Genomic DNA, 19,049 nt, shown 5'->3' on the forward strand with positions numbered 1-19,049 from the left:
GGCCCTGGCGGCCCGCCACGCCCCAGCACCCCCACCCCTGCCTGCGTGAGTCCTGGGCCCTCCTCTTCCTGCCCCCCCACCCATCACTCCCTTCTGAGCCGGGCTTGCCGCTCACGCTCCAGAGCGGGTCCCCTCTTCACCTCCTGCACAGCCTCCCCCTGCCTGCCCCAGTCTCTGCCGCCCACCCTTACATGCCCCCGCGGCTGCTCTAACCTTTCCTGGCCCGCGGTAGGTGCTCAAGTGACACTTACCCAACGGTCCTGGGGAACAGGGCAGCTGGACTTTTCCCGACTCGTCAAACCAACCACGTGGGGGAAGTCTTTACCCACTAACCACACACGTCCCCATCACCTGCTGTGTACCAGGCGGGCTTTGTCATTGGGCCCCTTTCAAGGATGAGGAGGCTGAGGCCCGAGGGGAGGAAGTCCCTCGCACAGGCACACACAGCTAGGAAGTGGCAGAGTCAGGATCCAAGCTCGGGGACTCCAGCTCTGGGGTCTTGGCTTGTCCCTGCCGAGCTCCTGGCAGGTGCTGTCACGCCAGGCGCCCCAGAGAGGCAGATGGGGACACGGGCTCAGGGGCGGGTGGGCCAGCCTGGCCTCAAATCCCAGCTCCTCTGCTCCAGGGCTGTGTGACCACAGGCAAGTGACCTGACCTCTCTGTGCCTCCGCTTCCTCGCCTCTCAAGCGGGGCTAGTCACAGCTCTTCTTTTACAGGCTGTGCTGAAAACCCAATGAGTTGATAGGCATAGAGTCCTTACAATGAAGCTTAGTTCGGGCCCTGGCCATACTGAGCCAGAGTTACCGTTCCCCGGATGAGGAAGGTGGGGCCCCAGGGGGCGCCCCACTTGCCTTAGGTCTCCATGCCAGCAAGCGGCAGTGCTGGGACTGGACTCCGGAAGACAGACTTTTCTAGATAATGGGCGACCCACTGGGCCATCCAGCTAGACCACCTCGCCCCAGGCCTGCTCCGAGCCCTCCCCGCCCACCACGGTTTTTCCTCAGACAGCCCTCTCTCTACTGCCTCCAGCCTCTGCTGCCCTGGTTAATGGGGTGCATTTGTTACCAGGCCCTGGGAAGTACCTCCACTCCACTCCACTCTACACACACACACACACACACACACACACACACACCTCCTCTCTCCCCGCTCCACATTCTAGGCCCCTCCCTCTTCTGTTTCTGGAAGGATCTGCAGACCATTCCCCTGGCTTTCGCTCCCCACTCTGTCCTCATCCTCACTGGGGTCTTCCCACACCCTCTGCCCCCACCCCCTCAAGACCTCTGTTCAGTTGATCCCTTCCCACCAACCAGGTCTGATCCCCAAGAGGAGACTCACGTTGTCTGGGGGCAGGACGGGGGTCATCCTGGGCCTGGACAGGCTGTCCGGCTGAGGGTCGCCACATCGCCCCAGGCTGAGCATGACGCCTGCACTCCGAACCGGGGTAAAAAGTCGATGGTGTTGTGACGAAGCAGGGTCTGTGGGAACAAGGTGGGACTAAGCCCTGGGGCAGAGCTGCGGGCTTGACCTACGGGGGTGACCTGGACGCCTTCTCTCGGCTGGAGTGTTCCAGGCGCAAATGAGCTGAAGTGATCACCCTCCGGTCAGAAGGAATCCAAAGCCTGATTCTTCCCCTTGATCATCTGAAGAGCACTTGCTGCCCGCGAGGCCCACGGAAACCCGGCAGAGAGGGGCTGAGGTCCCCGCTGGGCTGGACGGAAGGAAGCCTCAGTTTAGAGAGCGGAGTCATTTTTCCAAAAACACACAGCTGCCTCAGTTTCCTGACTTTCCTACAGCTCCTCCGGGTTCTGGGGACCTGCCAGCCCAGGCCCCTTCTTAAATATCTCTAAAGAATGGCCAGCGAACCCCCTGCATCAGCACCTCGCTCAGAAATGCTGGCTAGATCCCTGGGCTCTGGGGGCGCCCCTGAGAAGCTGTGTTGTTCTTTGTAACTGTTTCCTGGTAACCGTGAGAGGTAGTACTAAGGTTCGACACCCACGGCCTCCCTGACCAGTGTTCTCTAGGAAAACGTGCGCGGGGCACAGGCTGCTAGCCACACTGAACCGTCCGGAGACAGGAGGCCTGGGTGCCGACCCTGCCTCGCACCGCCCCTCAGCTTTGGGCGGATGACTTTGCCTCTCCGTGCCTCTGTTTTCACATCTGCAAAATGGGGCTGATGAGGCTATGAGCCTCACAGAGCCGATCTGAGAACGAAATGCACGGCACCGGGCATGCAGAAGCTCTCCACAGGCAAGGGCAGGCTCTGGGTCAAGGACTCTATATCCCTTTGGTTTCCCTTAAGCCTCAGGAAGTAGACGTTGGAACTGTCATGATACAGCAAAGGAAGCTGAGCTGCAGAAAGAAGTCACTTGCTCAAGGAACACAGCGGGGAGCGGACGAGCGGGGGTCTGACTCGCAGCCCACGCCCGCCCGGGAGGGGCCGCTCCTTGCTAAGCCCCCAGTGTCTCACGGACAATCAGGAGGTCCATCGGGCCCCTTGGGCTTACCCACTCCAGTCCTGTGCGCCCATCGTAAAGATGGGAACGAAGAGGCTCTGGGAGCCAGGCTAACCCCGGGACCCCCAGGCCATCTCTTCTTTGTACCCAATCGCGTGTGCGCTGCTTTGTTTCTTCCCCTGCGGGCAGTGGGGGGAGAGCGTGGAGGCTGGGGACAGAAAGGCCAAGCCTGACGCGTGCCTGCTCCGCCCTGTTTCTAGCTTGTTCCTGCAACCAGCATGCCCGAAGGTGCAGGTTCAACTCGGAGCTGTTCAGGCTGTCTGGGGGCCGGAGCGGGGGCGTCTGTGAGCGGTGCCGCCACCACACGGCTGGGCGCCACTGCCACTACTGCCGGCCCGGGTTCTGGAGGGACCCCGGCCAGCCGATCACCAGCCGCAAGGCCTGCAGGGGTGAGTGCAGCCTGGAGGGGGGCCTCGGAGGAAAGGGGGGGCAGGACGGGACTCCTGGGTCTGAGCCGGGAGGGGTCTGGGTGACTGGGAAGGAGCACCTAGGGCCCAGACACCCCAGATCCCCGGCTCCTCTCCCCACGTAGCCTGCCAGTGTCACCCTATCGGGGCGATGGGTGGCATCTGCAACCAGACCAGCGGGCAGTGCCCCTGCAAGCTAGGGGTCATCGGGCTGACGTGCAACCGCTGCGGGCCCGGCTACCAGCAGAGCCGCTCTCCCAGGATGCCTTGCCAGCGTGAGTCAGGAGGGGCGGGGCCGCCTGTCCAGGTGGGACGAAGGGGCCGTCTCACACCTCCAGCGGCCAAGGGCCAACGGATGCTGAGGGCTGGGTCCCTGGCGGGAGGTGGGGCCTCGAACTCCTGTCTCCTTAGTCTTGGGAAGGAGGAGGCTGGGAGCCTGGACTCCTGTGTCTCAGGGAGGAGGGGGCTGGGGGTCTAGATTCCTGGAGCCAAAGGAGGAAGGGACTAGGGACCAGCTCCAGGTCCTGGGGGAGGAGGGCAAAGGGTGCTTAAGGGNNNGGTGACCCTAAATTAAATTTCTCGTCTCTCACAGGAATTCCAGAGGTAACAACCCCCGCTGCGACTACCCCGGGCGCTTACAGCTCCGGTAAGGCTGGTATGGAGAACCCTGGCAGCAAGAGGGATCAGGGATGGGCTGCCGGGGCCCCCAGGTGGGAACACGGGGGTGGCCCGCAAAGCCCAGTCCCCAGGGTTGGAGCACCCCCACCCCCCACGCCTCCCGTGCCCATCAAGATGGAACGCGGGGCCGGGCAGGGGTACAATGCTGTGGCCCAGGCCTCGGGAGCCCACTGCGGATGTCCTGACCCTCCCCAGACCCTCAGTGTCAAAACTACTGCAATGTGTCGGACACCAGGGTACACATGAGCCTTTGGCGCTACTGTCAGCAGGAGTATGGTGAGTGCCGGGGAGAAAAAAAGGCCCGAGGCTACCCAGGGGACCTGATGGCCGCCTCCTTCTCTGGGCTTCAGAGTTCTCATCTTCAGTGGGAAGGCGCACTCTTAAAGGACCCTTCCTGATCTAGGACCTAATGGGACAGAAGACAATGGGAGGGGGGGCAGGGGCAGCGGAGGAGGGGGCGTCCCCTATCTTCCTATGTCCCCTCTTCCCCCATCTTCTGGGCCGTCAGAGTTTCACTATCTCCTTCAGCCGGACACCTCTGAGCGAGAAAGGTGGCCTCTTGGGGACTGAAGGAGAAAGAGGAACTGGCTGAATGGACATTCTTGCCTATCAGATACTTTCCGCCTCCCATCAGGGTCCCAGATTCTGCACCCCAGCCCCACTCCCACAGAGACCCACCCCAAAGTTCCACAATCCATCAGTCCACACCAGCCCCGTGACCTCAGGGCCTGTGACCTCAGGTAACTCAGTTCTCTTAGATCCTCAGGAGGTCAGCCCAGCCTGTTACTTTCCTCAATAGTATAAGACCCCAGGCTTCTCTTCCCTGAAGATCGCCGTCTTCTGGTCCTAGCCACTGGTGTCCTAGGACTTGGAAGGTGGAAACTTCTCCTCCTGCCTCCCCCAGAGATCTTCTGTCCCACAGACTCAGCTCGCCAGCCAGGGTCCTTCCCCTGCCACGTCTCACCTCCGCCCTTCCCTGATTACATGGTTCTGAATCACCACTAGTACGACCTCAGGTTCTAGGCTCTGACCTCCTTCTGGCCCCCAGATTCGTCCCGGAGCCCCTCCTCCCAGCAATACCCTTTCCCAAGGGCTCTGCTTCTGACATCTCTTCACTCTGCCACATCAGAGACCCTGAACCTGCCTCTTCTGCTTTGTTCCCAGCCACACCCACTGTAGGGTCCCCTTAGCCGTCCCCTGCGCCCGATCGTTTAGTAACTCTGGCGTCTGCTGCTTCCAGTACGAACCCCGAAGGGCCCCACCTGGCATGGCCCAGGCCCCCGAGTTCCTCTCTCGGTCTGGCCTCCCCTCCGGGGGAGGAGGGCTCTGTAATTACAATCCTGGAACCCGACCTCGCGCTCCATAAGCCCCGCCTTTGTCTCCTCCACGGACCCCCAGACCGCCCACCCTCAANACCCCAGGGCACCCCAGAGTCCCCCGGCCCCTGGTCACCCCACCCCAGGGGGCCTGACGGAACCCTCCCCACAGTTCTCCGCGCGCAGGTGCTGGCGTCAGAGGCGGCGGGCCCGGCGTGGCAGCGGCTGGCCCTGNCCTCCCTCCCCGAGCCCGGGGCCCGAGCCCTGAAGCCCGACCTGCTCGGCCTCCGCAGCCCACGAGGGAACTGGGAAGTGACCGCGCGCTGAACCTTCTACTTCGACGGCGCGTCCCTCGGCCATCCAATCAGGAGCCGCGGAGCGCCTGACGTCACTGGCTCCCGCCAGGCCGCGGGGACCTTTCTCCAAAGGCGGTGGACCGCGAGCGGGGCTTTTGGCTTCTGGCGAGGACATTCGGCCTGTGACCTGGGCAGCGAGTCCCCTAAATAAAGTCTCAGATCTCGGGGGATTTTTGGCTACAGACGCCTGACGTGCGCTGGGAGGGTCCGGGCGGGGCAAGTGAAGTAAACGTGCGGAGCTGCAGAACGGCCTTGCTCCCTGTCTAAACGCCTCGTCCGGCGAAAGAGCTGGAAAGACATCACAATGTGCCGGTCAGACCCGTGTTGCCTGACGATTGGCCAGAAGCCAGTGGGAGGGAGGGTGGATTGAAAAGGTGGGAGACGCGCCGGAGGAAAGGCCGGCAGTGCCGGATTTCCAGAAAGTTCCACCGTGAGGAACATTGTGTTCCCCGATGGCCCCTGGGATAGTCTCTGAGAAAGGAATAGAGGGACTTGGAGTGAATATCCGAGGAGGGTTCTGACTGAGGTTCATCTGGTCTTGGAGTGCAGCCTGAACCCTTTCCGGAGAGAATAGCCAGTTGGGAGCCACCGAGTGGTGTGGGCATCACTTGGTGCTAGGCCGAACTCTGTTCCCACCCGACAGTTGAGTCCCTACGGGCCACAGGGGTGGAGCTGAAAAAAAAAAAAAAGCAAGAAGCAGTAGGTACTGTGGAACGGAAGGTTGTCATAGCCTAGGACTTTCTTTGCCACCTGACCTCTGCCCCCTGCAGCCACGGTCAACAACAATTTCAAATTTGGGTGATCCTTGCAGGTGAGTCACCGAGGTTGTGACTTACTGGCCATTGGGCCTACAGAGCAACCCTGTTCCTTCCCTGAGAGGAAAGAAGGCCTCTCAGCCTGTGGAGACTCAGGATGGGCCGTGACGTCATAGGCTACTAGGACGAGACACCGGGCCCTCCAGCCAACAAAAAGGAAGGAAATAGTCTCCAGGAGGTGACTGTTTAACCCCCAAGCCACCAATAATGTCCTATATCTGGGAAACTTGTCTTGGCTTCCGGTTGGGCCCAGGGCGGGGAGTTGGGAGTCTTTAAGGGACTTTATTATTTTTTTAAGTCTATTTGTTTATCTCAAGAGAGACAGAGCAAGTGGGGAAGAGACAGAGAGAGGGAGAGAATCCCAAGCAGGCTCCACACTGCGGAGCCAGACGTGGGTTCGGAACTCACGAACTGTGAGATCATAGCCTGAGCCTAAACCAAGGGTCAGTCGCTTAACCGACTGAGCCACCCGGGTGCCCCTAAGGGATTTTCTAAGAGTTTTCTGTTCCAGCAAAACTATCTTCCTTATCTTGTCTTTTTGCGTTCCCTCTTGAAGCCAGTTTAGTCAGGGATTTGCCCCCACACTCCACCCTCATGTCCTGTCCATCTGCAAATCCTATACACCCCACCTACTACATATGTTCATGAGTCAACCCTCTGTACCACGTCCACTGCCACCACGTGGTCTATGCCATCACCATTGTTCCTTGGGTTATTACAGTAGTGTCCATACTGGTCTTCCCTCTCCCCCCTACTTAGAGTTTCTCAATACAGAACTACGATGGTGGCTTTAAAACCCAAGTCAGGGTCACCTGGGTGGCTCGGTTGGTCGTCTGACTCTTGATTTCGGCTCAGGTCATGATCTCACAGTTCATGAGATTGAGTCTCACATAGGGCTCTCCGTTGACAGCACAGAGCCTGCCTGGGATTCCCAATCTCCTTTCTCTCTCTCTCTTTCTCTCTCCCCCATCCCCTCGCTTACGTAGGCATACTCTTTCTCAAAATAAAAATAGATATTTAAAAAACCACGCCCAAGTCAGATATGATATTATCATGCTAAAACTCTTGAATGGCTTCCCATCTCTTTCAGAATAAAATCTAAAGTCCTTGCCTTGGGGCGCCTGTGTGGCTCCGTTGGTTAAGCGTCCGACTTTGGCTCAGGTCATGATTTCACGGTTTGTAGGTTCGAGCCCTATGTCGGGCTCTGTGCTGACAGCTCAGAGCCTGGAGCCTGCTTCACATTGTGTGTGTCTCTCTCTCTAACCCTCCCCTGTTCATGCTCTCTCTCTCTCTCTCTCTCAGAAATAAATAAAAAACATTAAAAAAAAATGAAGTCCTTGCCTTCCCCTACAGGACCCTACATGATCTACTCCTACCACATAACTGACTTCATGTCACACTGACTTCCTTCCTGTTCCTTTAAAAATCAAGCACACTTGGGCACCTGGGGGGCTCAGTCAGTTAAGCGACTGACTTTGGCTCAGGTCATGATCTCACAGTTCATGAGTTTGAGTCCCACATCAGGTGGCCCTGAGCCCTGCTTCAGGCGAGCTTGAGCCCTAGTTGGGGTGAGCCCTGCTTTTCTCTCTCTCTCTCCCTCTCTCTCCCTCTCTCTTTCTCCCTGCCCTTGCTCACTTGTGTCCTCTCTCTCTCATAAATGAATGAATGAATGAATAAAATTCGTTTTAAAAAAAAATCAAGCACACTTGCCCCAGGGTCTTTGCACTTTCTGTTCTCTCTTCCTAGGATGCACTTCCTCATAGAACAGCAAGCTAGTGCCTCTACTTCATTGAGACCTTCCATTAATCAAGCCGGGCTAACCCTGTTGGCATGATACAACGAAAGTTGATTTCTTGGTCATGTATGTGTCCCATGCAAGTCAGCAAGCGATCATTTTCCACAGAGTCATTCATGGACTCAGGATGAGAGTCATCTACCATATTATCACTGCACCAACCGCAACCCATGGCATCTTTGATCACTGCAACAGGGAGAGAGAGGGCTGGAGACCCACTTGAGCCGGTCCAGGGGTCCCTGAAGAATGGACGGTGTTGGTGAGAGAGAGAGAGAGCTCTGCGATTCTTTCTGATCACCAGGCAGGCATCTCTGCCCTGTCGATTTTGGTGTCTTTATTTAGAGGTCAAACAATAACATGGTGTCAGAAAATGGAATTTTTACAGTGGATAGTTCTTTGTGATAAGACGCTTTGGAAAGTGTACAGAAATGGGTTTTACAGAAGGATTCTTGCAGAACTACCCCAATCATAGTGAGGTTGAGTAACCAAGAAAATAACAGGGTGTTCTTAGGAAAAGCAGGACAACATACACATTTTAATAACGCTAAGATTAAGTCACAGGCTAAGTTGCAGGTACGCTAATCCATCCTCGTCACAGCTGCCAGTGTAAGGGAAGGTGTTTGTGGAATGTAGGCCTTAGGGAAGGGGCTGCTATACATCACCAGTTAGCAAAGGTGTATGTGGTAACTTATGTTCTGGCCTGACCTGTTCCTTCTTCTCTCTAAGTTAGGCTCTTTGTCCCCTGGCAAGACTTGATTGTCCAGTTATATTCCTTTTTTTTTAAATATAACGTTTTATTTATTTCTGAGAGACAGAGGGAGACGGCGTGAGCAGGGGAGGGTCAGAGACAGAGGGAGATACAGAATCTGAAACAGGCTCCAGGCTCCGAGCTGGCTGTCAGCACAGAGCCCGACGCGGGGCTCGAACCCACGAACCGTGAGATCATGACCTGAGCTGAAACCGGACGCTTAACCAACTGAGCCACCCAGGCGCCCCAGTCCAGTTATATTCCTTACGGTACCAGAGAGCCAACTGTACCTTTAAAGAGTTTAGCTCATTTCCAATACATAGAATAGCCTCTTCGAGTGCATTTACCTTTGTGTTTAGCTTTTTGTCTATGATTTCTTGAATAGCTAGGGCATGAGAAACATTTTTGGTTAGTTGACTTGAGCTGTATGAACCTCTTGGACTAACACAATGGTAGAAACAGAATTATACACGTAAAGGTCAATCTTTTATGGGTAAGGGTCATTAGCCTGTTCGTAGCTCAAGGGAAAGTATGGAGGAAAACAGCCTGCCAGAGACACGATGTCTGTTCCCATTATCAAAAGAAGTTCCCACAATAAGTTCCTTCACAAGATGCGATCATCATACCAGGGCCAGAATAAGGGGACAAGCCACTCCCGATACCAATCAACACGGTACCTTGGGGGTCCGTGCTCAAGCAGAAATAGTTGAGTGGGGTGGATCCTTGAGTGGGGTGCAAACTTGCCTTAACCTCACAAGTTTTCTCAACTTCGTGAGTTCAGAAAATGGCTCCCAACGAGAGAGGGCTGAATGGTCCCACGCAAGAAATCAAGAATTTGAGGGGCGCCTGGGTAGCTTAGTTGGTTAAGTGTCTGACTTTCGCTTAGGTCATGATCTCGCGGTTCGTGGGTTCGAGCCCCGCGTCGGGCTCTGTGCTGACTGCCAGCTCAGAGCCTGGAACCTATTTCGGAGTCTGTGTCTCCTTCTCTCTCTGACACTCCCCTGCTCACGCTGTCTCTCTCTCTCTCCTAGAAATAAATAAAACATTAAAAAAAAAAGAAATCAAGAATTTGGCTCAGGAACGACTCCGGCTGTTCCATTTCATAGTTCGTTGGTCAGGATTACTCACATGGCTTCACCCGACAGCACAAACGTGGGGAAGGAGAAATCTCTTGCGTGCCTGGAAAGAGAGAAGATCCAGTGTGCTCGTTTTCTATTGCTGTGGTAACACAATTCCACAAACTCAGCCGCTGAAACAATCTACATTTATTGTCTCGCAGTTCTACGGGTCAAAAGCCTGGCGTGCCATTTACCAAGTAAAATACCAGGCTGCAGCCTCTGGGGGAGAAAGTTTCCTTTTCATCCCCAGCTCATAGAGGCCACTTGCTCACGGCTCCTGGTCCCTTCCTCCAGCTCCAAAGACACTGATGGCCGGCCGGGTCCCCTTCCCACTTCAAATTTCTCCTGCCTCTTTGTCCTCACGTCTTTTTCTCCCCCCGCTGGGAAAGGTTCTGCGCTTTAATTATTTTTTTTATTAATTTTTAAATGTTCTTATTTTATGTGTGTATGTATTTATTTATTTGAGAGAAAGAGACGGCGTGTGAGCGGCGGAGGGGCAGAGAGTGAGGGAGACACAGAATCCGAAGCAGGCTCCAGGCTCTGAGCTGTCAGCACAGAGCCCAACGTGGGGCTCGAACATGTTCACTGGATGTTGGATCCTTCCAAGGATGAGAGTGAGGACATGTTGGGGCCCGATGTTCCACCTGCCACAACTGGAAATGGGTGAGCACTGGAATTTTCCACTGTGTGGCTCTGCTTCCATTTCCCAGCATCAGAGAGAACTTTCCTGTGGAATCTAATTAAATAGTAGCTCCTTCCAATTAATCTTTAATTGGGGGCGTATATCTACATTACGTATTTAAAAATATATTTAAAGATTCAGCCTCTTTCCTCCACTCATGGGCTCTCTCTTTCTCTCTCAAATAACAGTAAACAAACAAACAATAAAAGGAAAATAAACAAACACTGTGTTTGAGTAGATTCTGTGATTTGAAAGAAACTCCAGGGGTGCCTGGGTGGCTCAGTCAATTAAGCGTCCGGCTTCGGCTCAGGTCATGATCAGGTTCGTGGGTTTGAGCCCTGTGTTGGGCTCTGTGCTGACAGCTCTGAGCCTGGAGCCTGTTTCGGATTCTGTGTCTCCCTCTCTCTCTGACCCTCCCCTGCTCACGCTGTCTCTCACTCTCTCCCTCAGAAATAAATAAAACATTAAAAATTAAAAAAAAAAAAAGATGGTCTAACTTTCCTGAAACCAACATTACACTATGTGTTAACTGGAATTTGAAGAAAAATTGGAAAATAAAAACAAAACAAAACAAAAAACCCGGGGGCACCTGGGTGGCTCAGTCGGTTAAACATCTGACTCTTGATTTTGGCTCAGATCATGATCTCATGGTTTGTGGGATCGAGCCCTGCATTGGGCTCCACGCTGTCAGTGCAGAGCCTGCTTGGGATTTTCTCTCTCCCTCCACCTCCCTCCACTCACACACCACATTCCCTCTCTCAAAATAAACAATTATTTAAAAACAAACACACAAACAAAACAAAAATGGTCTATACCTTGCAGCCCAGCTGCAACTGAAGTGGTGCCTCAAACATCTTGTATTATTAGGAGTCAGAGTAAACCCCAAAGTAACAGTGGGTTAAGCAAGACAGAAACTACTTCTCACTTGCATAAAAGAGGTCTGAGGGTCAGTCAGTGGAGCATGTGACCCTTGACCTCAGGGTTATAAGTTGGAGTCCCACACTGGGTGTAGAGGTTACTGAAAAATAAAATCTTAAAAAAAGAGGTGGCGGTGGGGCGCCTGGCTAGTTCAGTCAGTGGAGCATGTGACTCTTGATCTCAGGGTCATGAGTTCAAGCCCCATGTTGTGCATAGAGATCACTTAAAGAAATAACAAATAAAACAAATATTTGGGCCCCTGGGTGGCTTGGTTGGTTAAACGGCTGACTCTTGATCTCAGCTCAGGTCTTGATCTCAGGGTTGTGAGTTCAAGCCTCACACTGGGCACCACGAGGGGTGTGAAGCTAATTAGAAAAAAAAAAAAGGTCTGGGGCGCCTGGGTGGCTTAGTCGGTTAAGCGTCCGACTTTCGCTTAGGTCATATCTCACGGTTCGTGGGTTCGAGCCCCGCATCGGGCTCTGTGCTGGCTGCCAGCTCGGAGCCTGGAGCCTGTTTCAGTCTGTGACTCCCTCTCTCTCTGACCCTCCCCTGCTCATGCTATCTCTCTCTCTCTCCTAGAAATAAATAAAACATTAAAAAATTAAAAAAAAAAAGAAAAGAAAAAAGGTCTGAGTGTAGTCAAGCCACCGGGAGCCTCCTGGCTTTCCTCTCCATCATCCTTAGAATGCATCTGGTTGGAAGAAGGTAAACAGAAAAGGCCAAAAGTCCCACACAGCTGACTTATAAGGGTTATTTTCCAAAAACTGCTATACAATCCATCTGTTCTTATCTCATTGGCCAGAATTTGGTGATATGACCGCCCCTAGCTGCCAGAGAAGGTAGAAAAACAACTTTTAATGTTGCGCTGTCTTGGCTCCAGCTAAATAGGGTGTTTTAATATCAAAGAAAGAGAAAAAGAAAGAATGTTTGGGAAAAAATCTGCCAACCCAGCTTCGTGCCAGACCCTCAGCCAATCAGAACCCAGAGCATGCTATGACATCACGAAGTGCTAGGCAGAGCAGCCTTTCGGCAATTCCAGGAAAAGAGAGGCTGAGATTCAAAGGAGTCTGGTCAAGGCACTGCATTCCACCTCCTGCTGTCCTGACCTTGGATTTGTGTCTGTTATGTCCCATGTTGTAACCGCAGCCCCAAGAACACCATAGGTACTCAAATATTTGTTGAATACGTAGGCTGGTCCTATTGTTATATAAACCCCTTATACAGATGAAGAAATTGAGGCTCCCAGGGGGAGGTGAGGGCAGAGATTCAAACCCAGGTGTGTTTAAATTTAAGTTGATTAAAATGAAATAAAAATTTGGTTCCTCCGCTGCATTAGCCACAGCTCAAGTGGCTGGGGGCTAGCCTACTGGAGAGAGCAGAGATAGAACATATCTACCACTATAGAAAGTTCTATCAGGCGGCACACTCTGAGAGACCATTTTCATGAAGAGCATAAACCCAGACTGCCTGGGTTCAAATCTCTCTGTGTCCCTTGGTTGTCGTTGTTGTTTTACGTTTATTTATTTATTTTGAGAGAGAGAGAGAAAATGCGAGCAGGGAAGGAGCATAGAAAGAGCAGAGAGAGAATCGATTCCCACAAACTGTGAGATTGTGACCTGAGCCGAAGTCACGAGTCTGACGGACCGACGCTTAACCGACTAAGCCACCCAGGTGCCCCTCCCTCAGCTTTTTAACTGTGAAATTGGGATGATGATAGGAAGTAACTCACAGGGCATATTACGAGGATCGAATGAGTTCATATGTGATTTTTTTTTTTAAGTAGACTCTACGTGGAGCCCAATGTGGGACTTGAACTCACAATCCTGAGATCAAGAGCTGAGCTGAGATCAAGAGTCAGGTGCTTAACTGACTGAGCCACCCAGACACAGTGGAAAAGCCACTTGAGTTTGTTAATATTTAGGGGCGCCTGGGTGGCTCAGTCAGTTAAGAGTCCAACTTTTGATTTCAGCTCAGTTTGAGAGTTTGAGCCCCTCACTTGAGCTTAGGATTCTCTCTCTCTCTCTCTCTCTCTCCCTCTCTCTCTGCCCCTCCCTCCCAAATAAATAAAGAAACTTAAATATTATATATATATATATATACTTAAATGCCTGGTGGCCACACCTCCCTCTGGAGAGGAGAGCCCAGGAGGCGAGAACACAGATCTGGAAGGTTTTGCTGGGCTTCCCTAAGAGACCGGAAGTTGAGAACAGCTCTCTCTCCCTGCTCTCGAGGTGAGGAGGTGAAGAGGGACTGTGGGAACCGCCCTGGCCTGGAGAGTCCTGGCCCTGTCGCCTCCCACCCAAGGGCCAGGGAGGTAGGAGATGAAAGTGAGGAGCGGGGCGAGCCCCATATGTTTCCTGTGACCCAAACTTTGTTCCCAGCGACCGAGACGAATGGGCATGAAATCCACATCTGGGACCCACCTCCAGCCCGGCCATTCCCTCCGCCTCCGGGCGGCGAGCCAGGCTGTCTGGGGGCTATAATGGAGGCAACACAGGTGGCTGCCAGAACTCAGAGGAGCCCCCTGCCCACCTCAGCGTTGCTGAGGGCTTCCTGGAAGAGGCTCCTGCAGTATCTAAGAGCCTGAGTAAGAATTTGCCCGGCAGAGAAGAGGAAAAGAGAACCCCAGTTAGAGGCCACAGTCTGTACAGAGTTCTCGAAGCTGGGGGGCCTGGTGTGGTAAGACAAGAAAGACAGGGCTGGGGATTGGCGGTACCAAGGCATGTGAGGCCTCTGCGGGGCCGCTGAGGGCCTGTGTGTTTTTTTCTGTGGGGCACTGGGGAGCCCTGGGAGGTGTAGGAGCTAAAGGAAGGGGAGAGTCATTCCTCTGTGAGGAAAAAAAAAACGGGGCGCCTGGGTGGCTCAGTCAGTTAAGCGTCCAGCTTCAGCTCAGGTCATGATCTCACGGTTCGTGGGTTCAAGCCCCGCATCGGCCTCTGTGCTGACAGCCAGCTCACAGCCTGGAGCCTGTTTCGGATTCTGTGTCTCCCTCTCTCTCTGATCCTCCCCTGCTCATGCTGTCTCTATCTCTCTCTAAAAACCAAAAAAAACGAAAAAAAACATGATATGGACAATCACTGAGGAGGCTCTGGAGAGCCCAGAGAGGGCTGAGAACCTAGCCCGGAGATCAGAAAACGTATCTTAGAGACAGTGATATTTGGGGTAGGCCTTGAAGGACAGACGAAGGATTTGGTCATGACAAGTAAGGCTGAGGGTTGGACTCTGTCCAGGGGCGCTGGGCATCAATGGGCAGAGGCAGGGTGAGGTCTGGGATGAGTGAAGGGGAGGCTCGAGGTAGAGGGAGAGCCAGGAGGGGGAGGCCAGCCGGGAGAGGATGGGTTTTGAGCCAGGCCTCGATTATGGGGACAGAAAAAGAGGAAAATGTCACCTACACCTGGAAGCCTTCCTCTTTTTTAAATTTATTTATTGTTTGAGAGACAGGGAGAGATAGAGCTCGAGTGGGGGAGGGGCAGAGAGAGAGGGAGACACAGAATCCGAAACGGGCTCCCGGCTCTGAGCTGTCAGCACAGAGCCCAACGCGGGGCTCGAACCCAGAAACCATGAGATCATGATCTGAGCCAAAGTCGGCCGCTTACCCAACTGAGCCCCCCAGGCGTGTCTGGAAGCCTTCCTCTTAGTCCCTCCCCCCAAAAACTGTCTTCTCCACCACTTCTCAATGCCACCATCTCTATTTCGGCTTCATTCCTTCATTTATTCCTTCCTTCAGCACACTCTCCTGAGGTCTCCCTGGGAAATACTGGGGTGGAGACCCGAGCCAGACCCAGGACTTGCCCTGCAGCAGGGGGGAGGTGACTACATACAGTCGGGAGACACATATGTAGGGAGAGACCTACATACAGTTACGTCCGGTGAGATGTGTAACAATGGAGACAGCTTGGGGCTTCACCTGTTAGACCAGAGGAGACTTCCTGGAGGAGGTGAGGCCCTTGCTGGGCCTCGCAGGGTCCCGAAGTGTCTCCAAAGCAGATAGGAGGGAGCCAGAGTCTCTAGGGAGAGACATGGGGAGCGTGGCCTCATTCAATCATGCTGAATTTCTGGGGCGCCTGGGTGGCGTAGTCGGTTAAGCGTCCGACTTTCGCTTCGGTCATGATCACGTGGTTCGTGGGTTCGAGCCCCGCGTCAGGCTCTGTGCTGACTGCCAGGTCAGAGCCTGGAGCCTGTTTCAGAGTCTGTGATTCCCTCTCTCTCTGACCCTTCCCTGCTCACGCTGTCTCTCTCTCTCTCCTAGAAATAAATAAAACATTAAAAAAAAATTTGAAAAAAAATCATGCTGAATTTCTCTGAGGAGCAGCCCCGTGTGCCCTGTGTGGGGCGAGGCTGAGGACCCAGTGATGGGTCAGGCCTGGGCCCTTGATGAGGACACACAGGAGACAGTCCCTCCTCTAATGGGATCTGTGCTCTAACAGAGGTAGCACAGGGCATTAGGAATGTGCTCAGTAGGCACTAACCCAGCCTGGGGCTTCAGGGAGGGCTTCCTGGAGGAGGAGAGCCAATGCGTAGGTAGAGCCTACTCTTCCTGAAGCGTCAGTCTTGTCTGGCTCTCCCTCCATGTATCTCAGGCTCCATCATCAGCTCTCTCTGAAAAGTTCCAACTCTTTCTCATTATTTCTCCCCACCCCTGGGGTCGGCTGCCGTAAGCAATGAGCACAAACTGCGTGGCTTAAAAACAACAGAAATGGGGGCGCCTGGGTGGCTCAGTCGGTTAAGCGGCCAACTTCGGCTCAGGTCTTGATCTCACAGTTCGTGGGTTCAAGCCCCGCGTGGGGCTCTGTGCTGACAGCTCAGAGCCTGGAGCTGCTTCAGATTCTGTGTCTGCCTCTCTCTCTGTCCCTCCCCTGCTCAGGCTGTCTCTCTTTGTCGGAAATAAATAAAAAACATTTAAAAAAACAACAGGGGCGCCTGGGTGTCTTAGTCAGTTAAGCGTCCGACTTTCGCTTAGGTCATGATCTCGCGGTTCGTGGGTTCGAGCCCCGCGTCGGGCTCTGTGCTGACTGCCAGCTCAGAGCCTGGAGCCTGTTTCAGTCTGTGACTCCCTCTCTCTCTGACCCTCCCCTGCTCATGCTGTCTCTCTCTCTCTCCTAGAAATAAATAAAACATTAAAAAAAAAAAAAATAAAAATAAAAAAATAAAAAAACAACAACCCAGAAACGTCTTCTCTCATACCTCCGGAGGCCCCGGGGCCCAAATCATGGTGTCAGCAGGGCCTCAGTCCCTCTGAAGGTTCCCGGACAGGACCCATCCTTGCAGTTTCCGGTGGCTCCTGGCGTTCCGTGGCTTGTGACCATAGCCCTCCACTCCGTGCTTCTGTCTTCACTTTGTCGTCTCCAACCTCCCTCTGCCTTTCTCTCATAAGGACACTTGTCATTGGATTTAGGGTCCAGCCTTTTAATGCAGGAGGATCTGATCTCAAGGTCATTAACTTAGTCATACCTGCAAAGACCTTTTTGCCAAGTTAGGTCCCATTCACGGGTTTGGGGCACTTTTTAAAATTTATTTGTTTTTTTTTTTTGGTGTGTGTGGGTGGGTGGGGCACCATCCAACCTACTATGTCTTGAATGAGTCGCTTCTGTCTCTGACCAGCCTCAGTGTTTCCACCTGTATAATGGGGCTAATTTCTTTCTTTATTAAAGCATGGGGACAGGACCCATGGGCAGGATGAGCTCTACAATAGGGCTAATTTTAACCCCACCTCGTCGGGCAGCTTTGAGGGTTGAAATAAAGCCTACAGGATGCTTGGCATGGCCTGGTGTCTAGGAAAGTCCAGTCAGGTTGGCTGTCTTTTTTTTTATTTCTCCATCAGAGCTGGGCCCCTCTTCCACTCTTCGAAGCTGACACTTTCCACTTTCTGCATCCCTCCATCATGTTTCCTCCATCCCTCTTTTTTTTTTTTTAAAGTTTATTTATTCATTTTGAGAGAGAGAGTGAGAGAGCAGGGGAGGGGCAGAGAGAAGGAGAGAAAGGGAATCCCAAGCAGGCTCTGCACGGACACCCAGAGCCTGATGCAGGGCTCGAACCCACCAACCACAAGATCGTGACCTGAGCTGAAATCTAGAGTCGGATGTTTAAACAGCGGAGCCACCCAGGCGCCCCTCCATCCCTTTTGTCTTTGTTTTCCTTCCCTGTTCAGCCACTTCTTAAGTGTAGGAACTCTGGGCAAGTCACCTACAGCTTCTGACCCTTGGTTTCCTCATGAGTAGAATGGAACAACAGTCTCTACTTCACTGGGCGGCTGTGAGGATTATACGAGTGAGTCCACAGAAAGTCTCAGAACTCTCCCTGGTATGTAGTAGGTGCTTTATGTACTGGATGTTATTAGTGTAACTTATTATTATTGATGTTGTTTCCTTGATCTTGCCTCTTTCCCCTGTCTTCATAGTCCCCTCCACCTTCAAGCATCTCTCTCCCCATGTTACTGAGTTTCTGAATATGTATCTCGCTGACCTCAAAGCCTCATGGGTCTTTCAGGGTCCATCTCGTCTCCCCCTTCTTCTCTCCTACCTGTGATGGTGGCCCATCAATTCTCTGATGCTCTTCTCTTCAAGAGAAGGAGCTTAATCTCTTTCCCTTTGAATGCGGGCTAGACTTAGCAACTCACTTTTGAGGGACAGAATAAAACAGAAGTGATGGTGTGTGATTTTGGAGATGAGGTCATATAAGACTCCTCTCTCTCTCTCTCTCTCTCTCCTGCAATCACTCACTCTGGGGAAGTCAGCAGTCACATTGTGAGGCCCACTGATGAGGCCTCCTGGGGGCCGCATAGGTGAGCTTGAAAGTGACCCTCTAGCCCCAGACGACCCTTCAGATGACAGCACCCCGGCCGGTAGCCTAACTGGACCCTTATGACAGCCCTGAGCCCAACCACCCAGCTAAGCCACTCCCAAACTCTAACCCCTCTGAAACGGTGAGACAATGAGACAATAGTCGTTTGTTGCTTGAAGCCACTGAGTTTTGGGGTGATGTGGTATGTGGCAATGGATAAGTAATACATACCTTTCTCGCATTTTCTCTGTCTCTCTCCATTTCTGACTCCCTTTGGGTGCCTCTGTCACCTCCATCTCTAGGTCCTTTGAATGTCTGTTTCCAATTCTTTCTCCGAAGGCCTGTCTTTCTGACTCGGCTCTCTCCCTTGACGTTTTGGTCTGTTTCTGGGCCTCTCTCCCTCCCTCTGGGTCTCTGGATCCCTGTCATCTGCTTGTCTTCGATGCTCTCTCTTTTTCTGCCGAGTGTTTCTACTCAGAGGGGTGCGCGTGTGAGTCTACCTCTTTCTCTGTGTTTCTCTGTCTCTTTGGCATTGGCTGTGTCACTCTGTCTTTGGATCTCTTTTCCGTTTCTGTGCCTCCCCCTCCCCCCTTGCCTGGCATCTTGTTCTCCCATCTCGGACCTGCTGGGTGGGTGGCTCTCTCTGCTGCTATAGCTAAGTGTGTGTCTCTGTAAGTCTTTCTCTGCCTCCATCAGAATCTAGCACTGTCCGCGTCTTTCTACCTGTATCTCTCTCTCAGTGTGCGTCTCTGTCTCCCTCCCCCCTGGGCTCCCCATCTCCAGCCGGCTGTCTCCCTCCACCCCGTGGCCAGGGCTCCATCTCAGGCTCCCTTTCCCTTCCCAAACCTCTGCAGTTGTCCGACCTCCCCTCCCGCTCCCTCGCCTCCGCCTTCCCGGCTCCTCCCCCCCTCCCCCCCCCC

At 53.3% G+C, this 19,049-nt stretch overlaps 1 protein-coding gene across 2 annotated transcripts in view; it reads right to left on the reverse strand.

Moving 5' to 3' along the window:
• Positions 1-9,856, reverse strand: part of LOC144217782 (galactoside 2-alpha-L-fucosyltransferase SEC1-like) — a 17,333-nt gene extending 7,477 nt beyond the window's left edge. The window contains exons 1-2 of one of the 2 annotated variants that reach the window (XM_077747497.1): positions 9,760-9,856; positions 1,339-1,478 (exon numbers count right to left, since the gene is read on the reverse strand). In XM_077747497.1, coding sequence (XP_077603623.1) covers positions 1,339-1,422 — 84 coding nt within the window. In that variant the 5' untranslated portion in view covers positions 1,423-1,478; positions 9,760-9,856. Of the gene's footprint in view, positions 1-1,338; positions 1,479-9,759 lie in introns of those variants that run through there. The other variant, XM_077747496.1, reaches the window with a different exon arrangement.
• Positions 9,857-19,049: the final 9,193 nt, after the last annotated feature.

Source organism: Crocuta crocuta, unplaced genomic scaffold, assembly GCF_008692635.1.
Source record: "Crocuta crocuta isolate KB4526 unplaced genomic scaffold, BGI_CrCroc_1.0 scaffold334, whole genome shotgun sequence".
NCBI classification, from domain to species: Eukaryota; Metazoa; Chordata; class Mammalia; order Carnivora; family Hyaenidae; genus Crocuta; species Crocuta crocuta.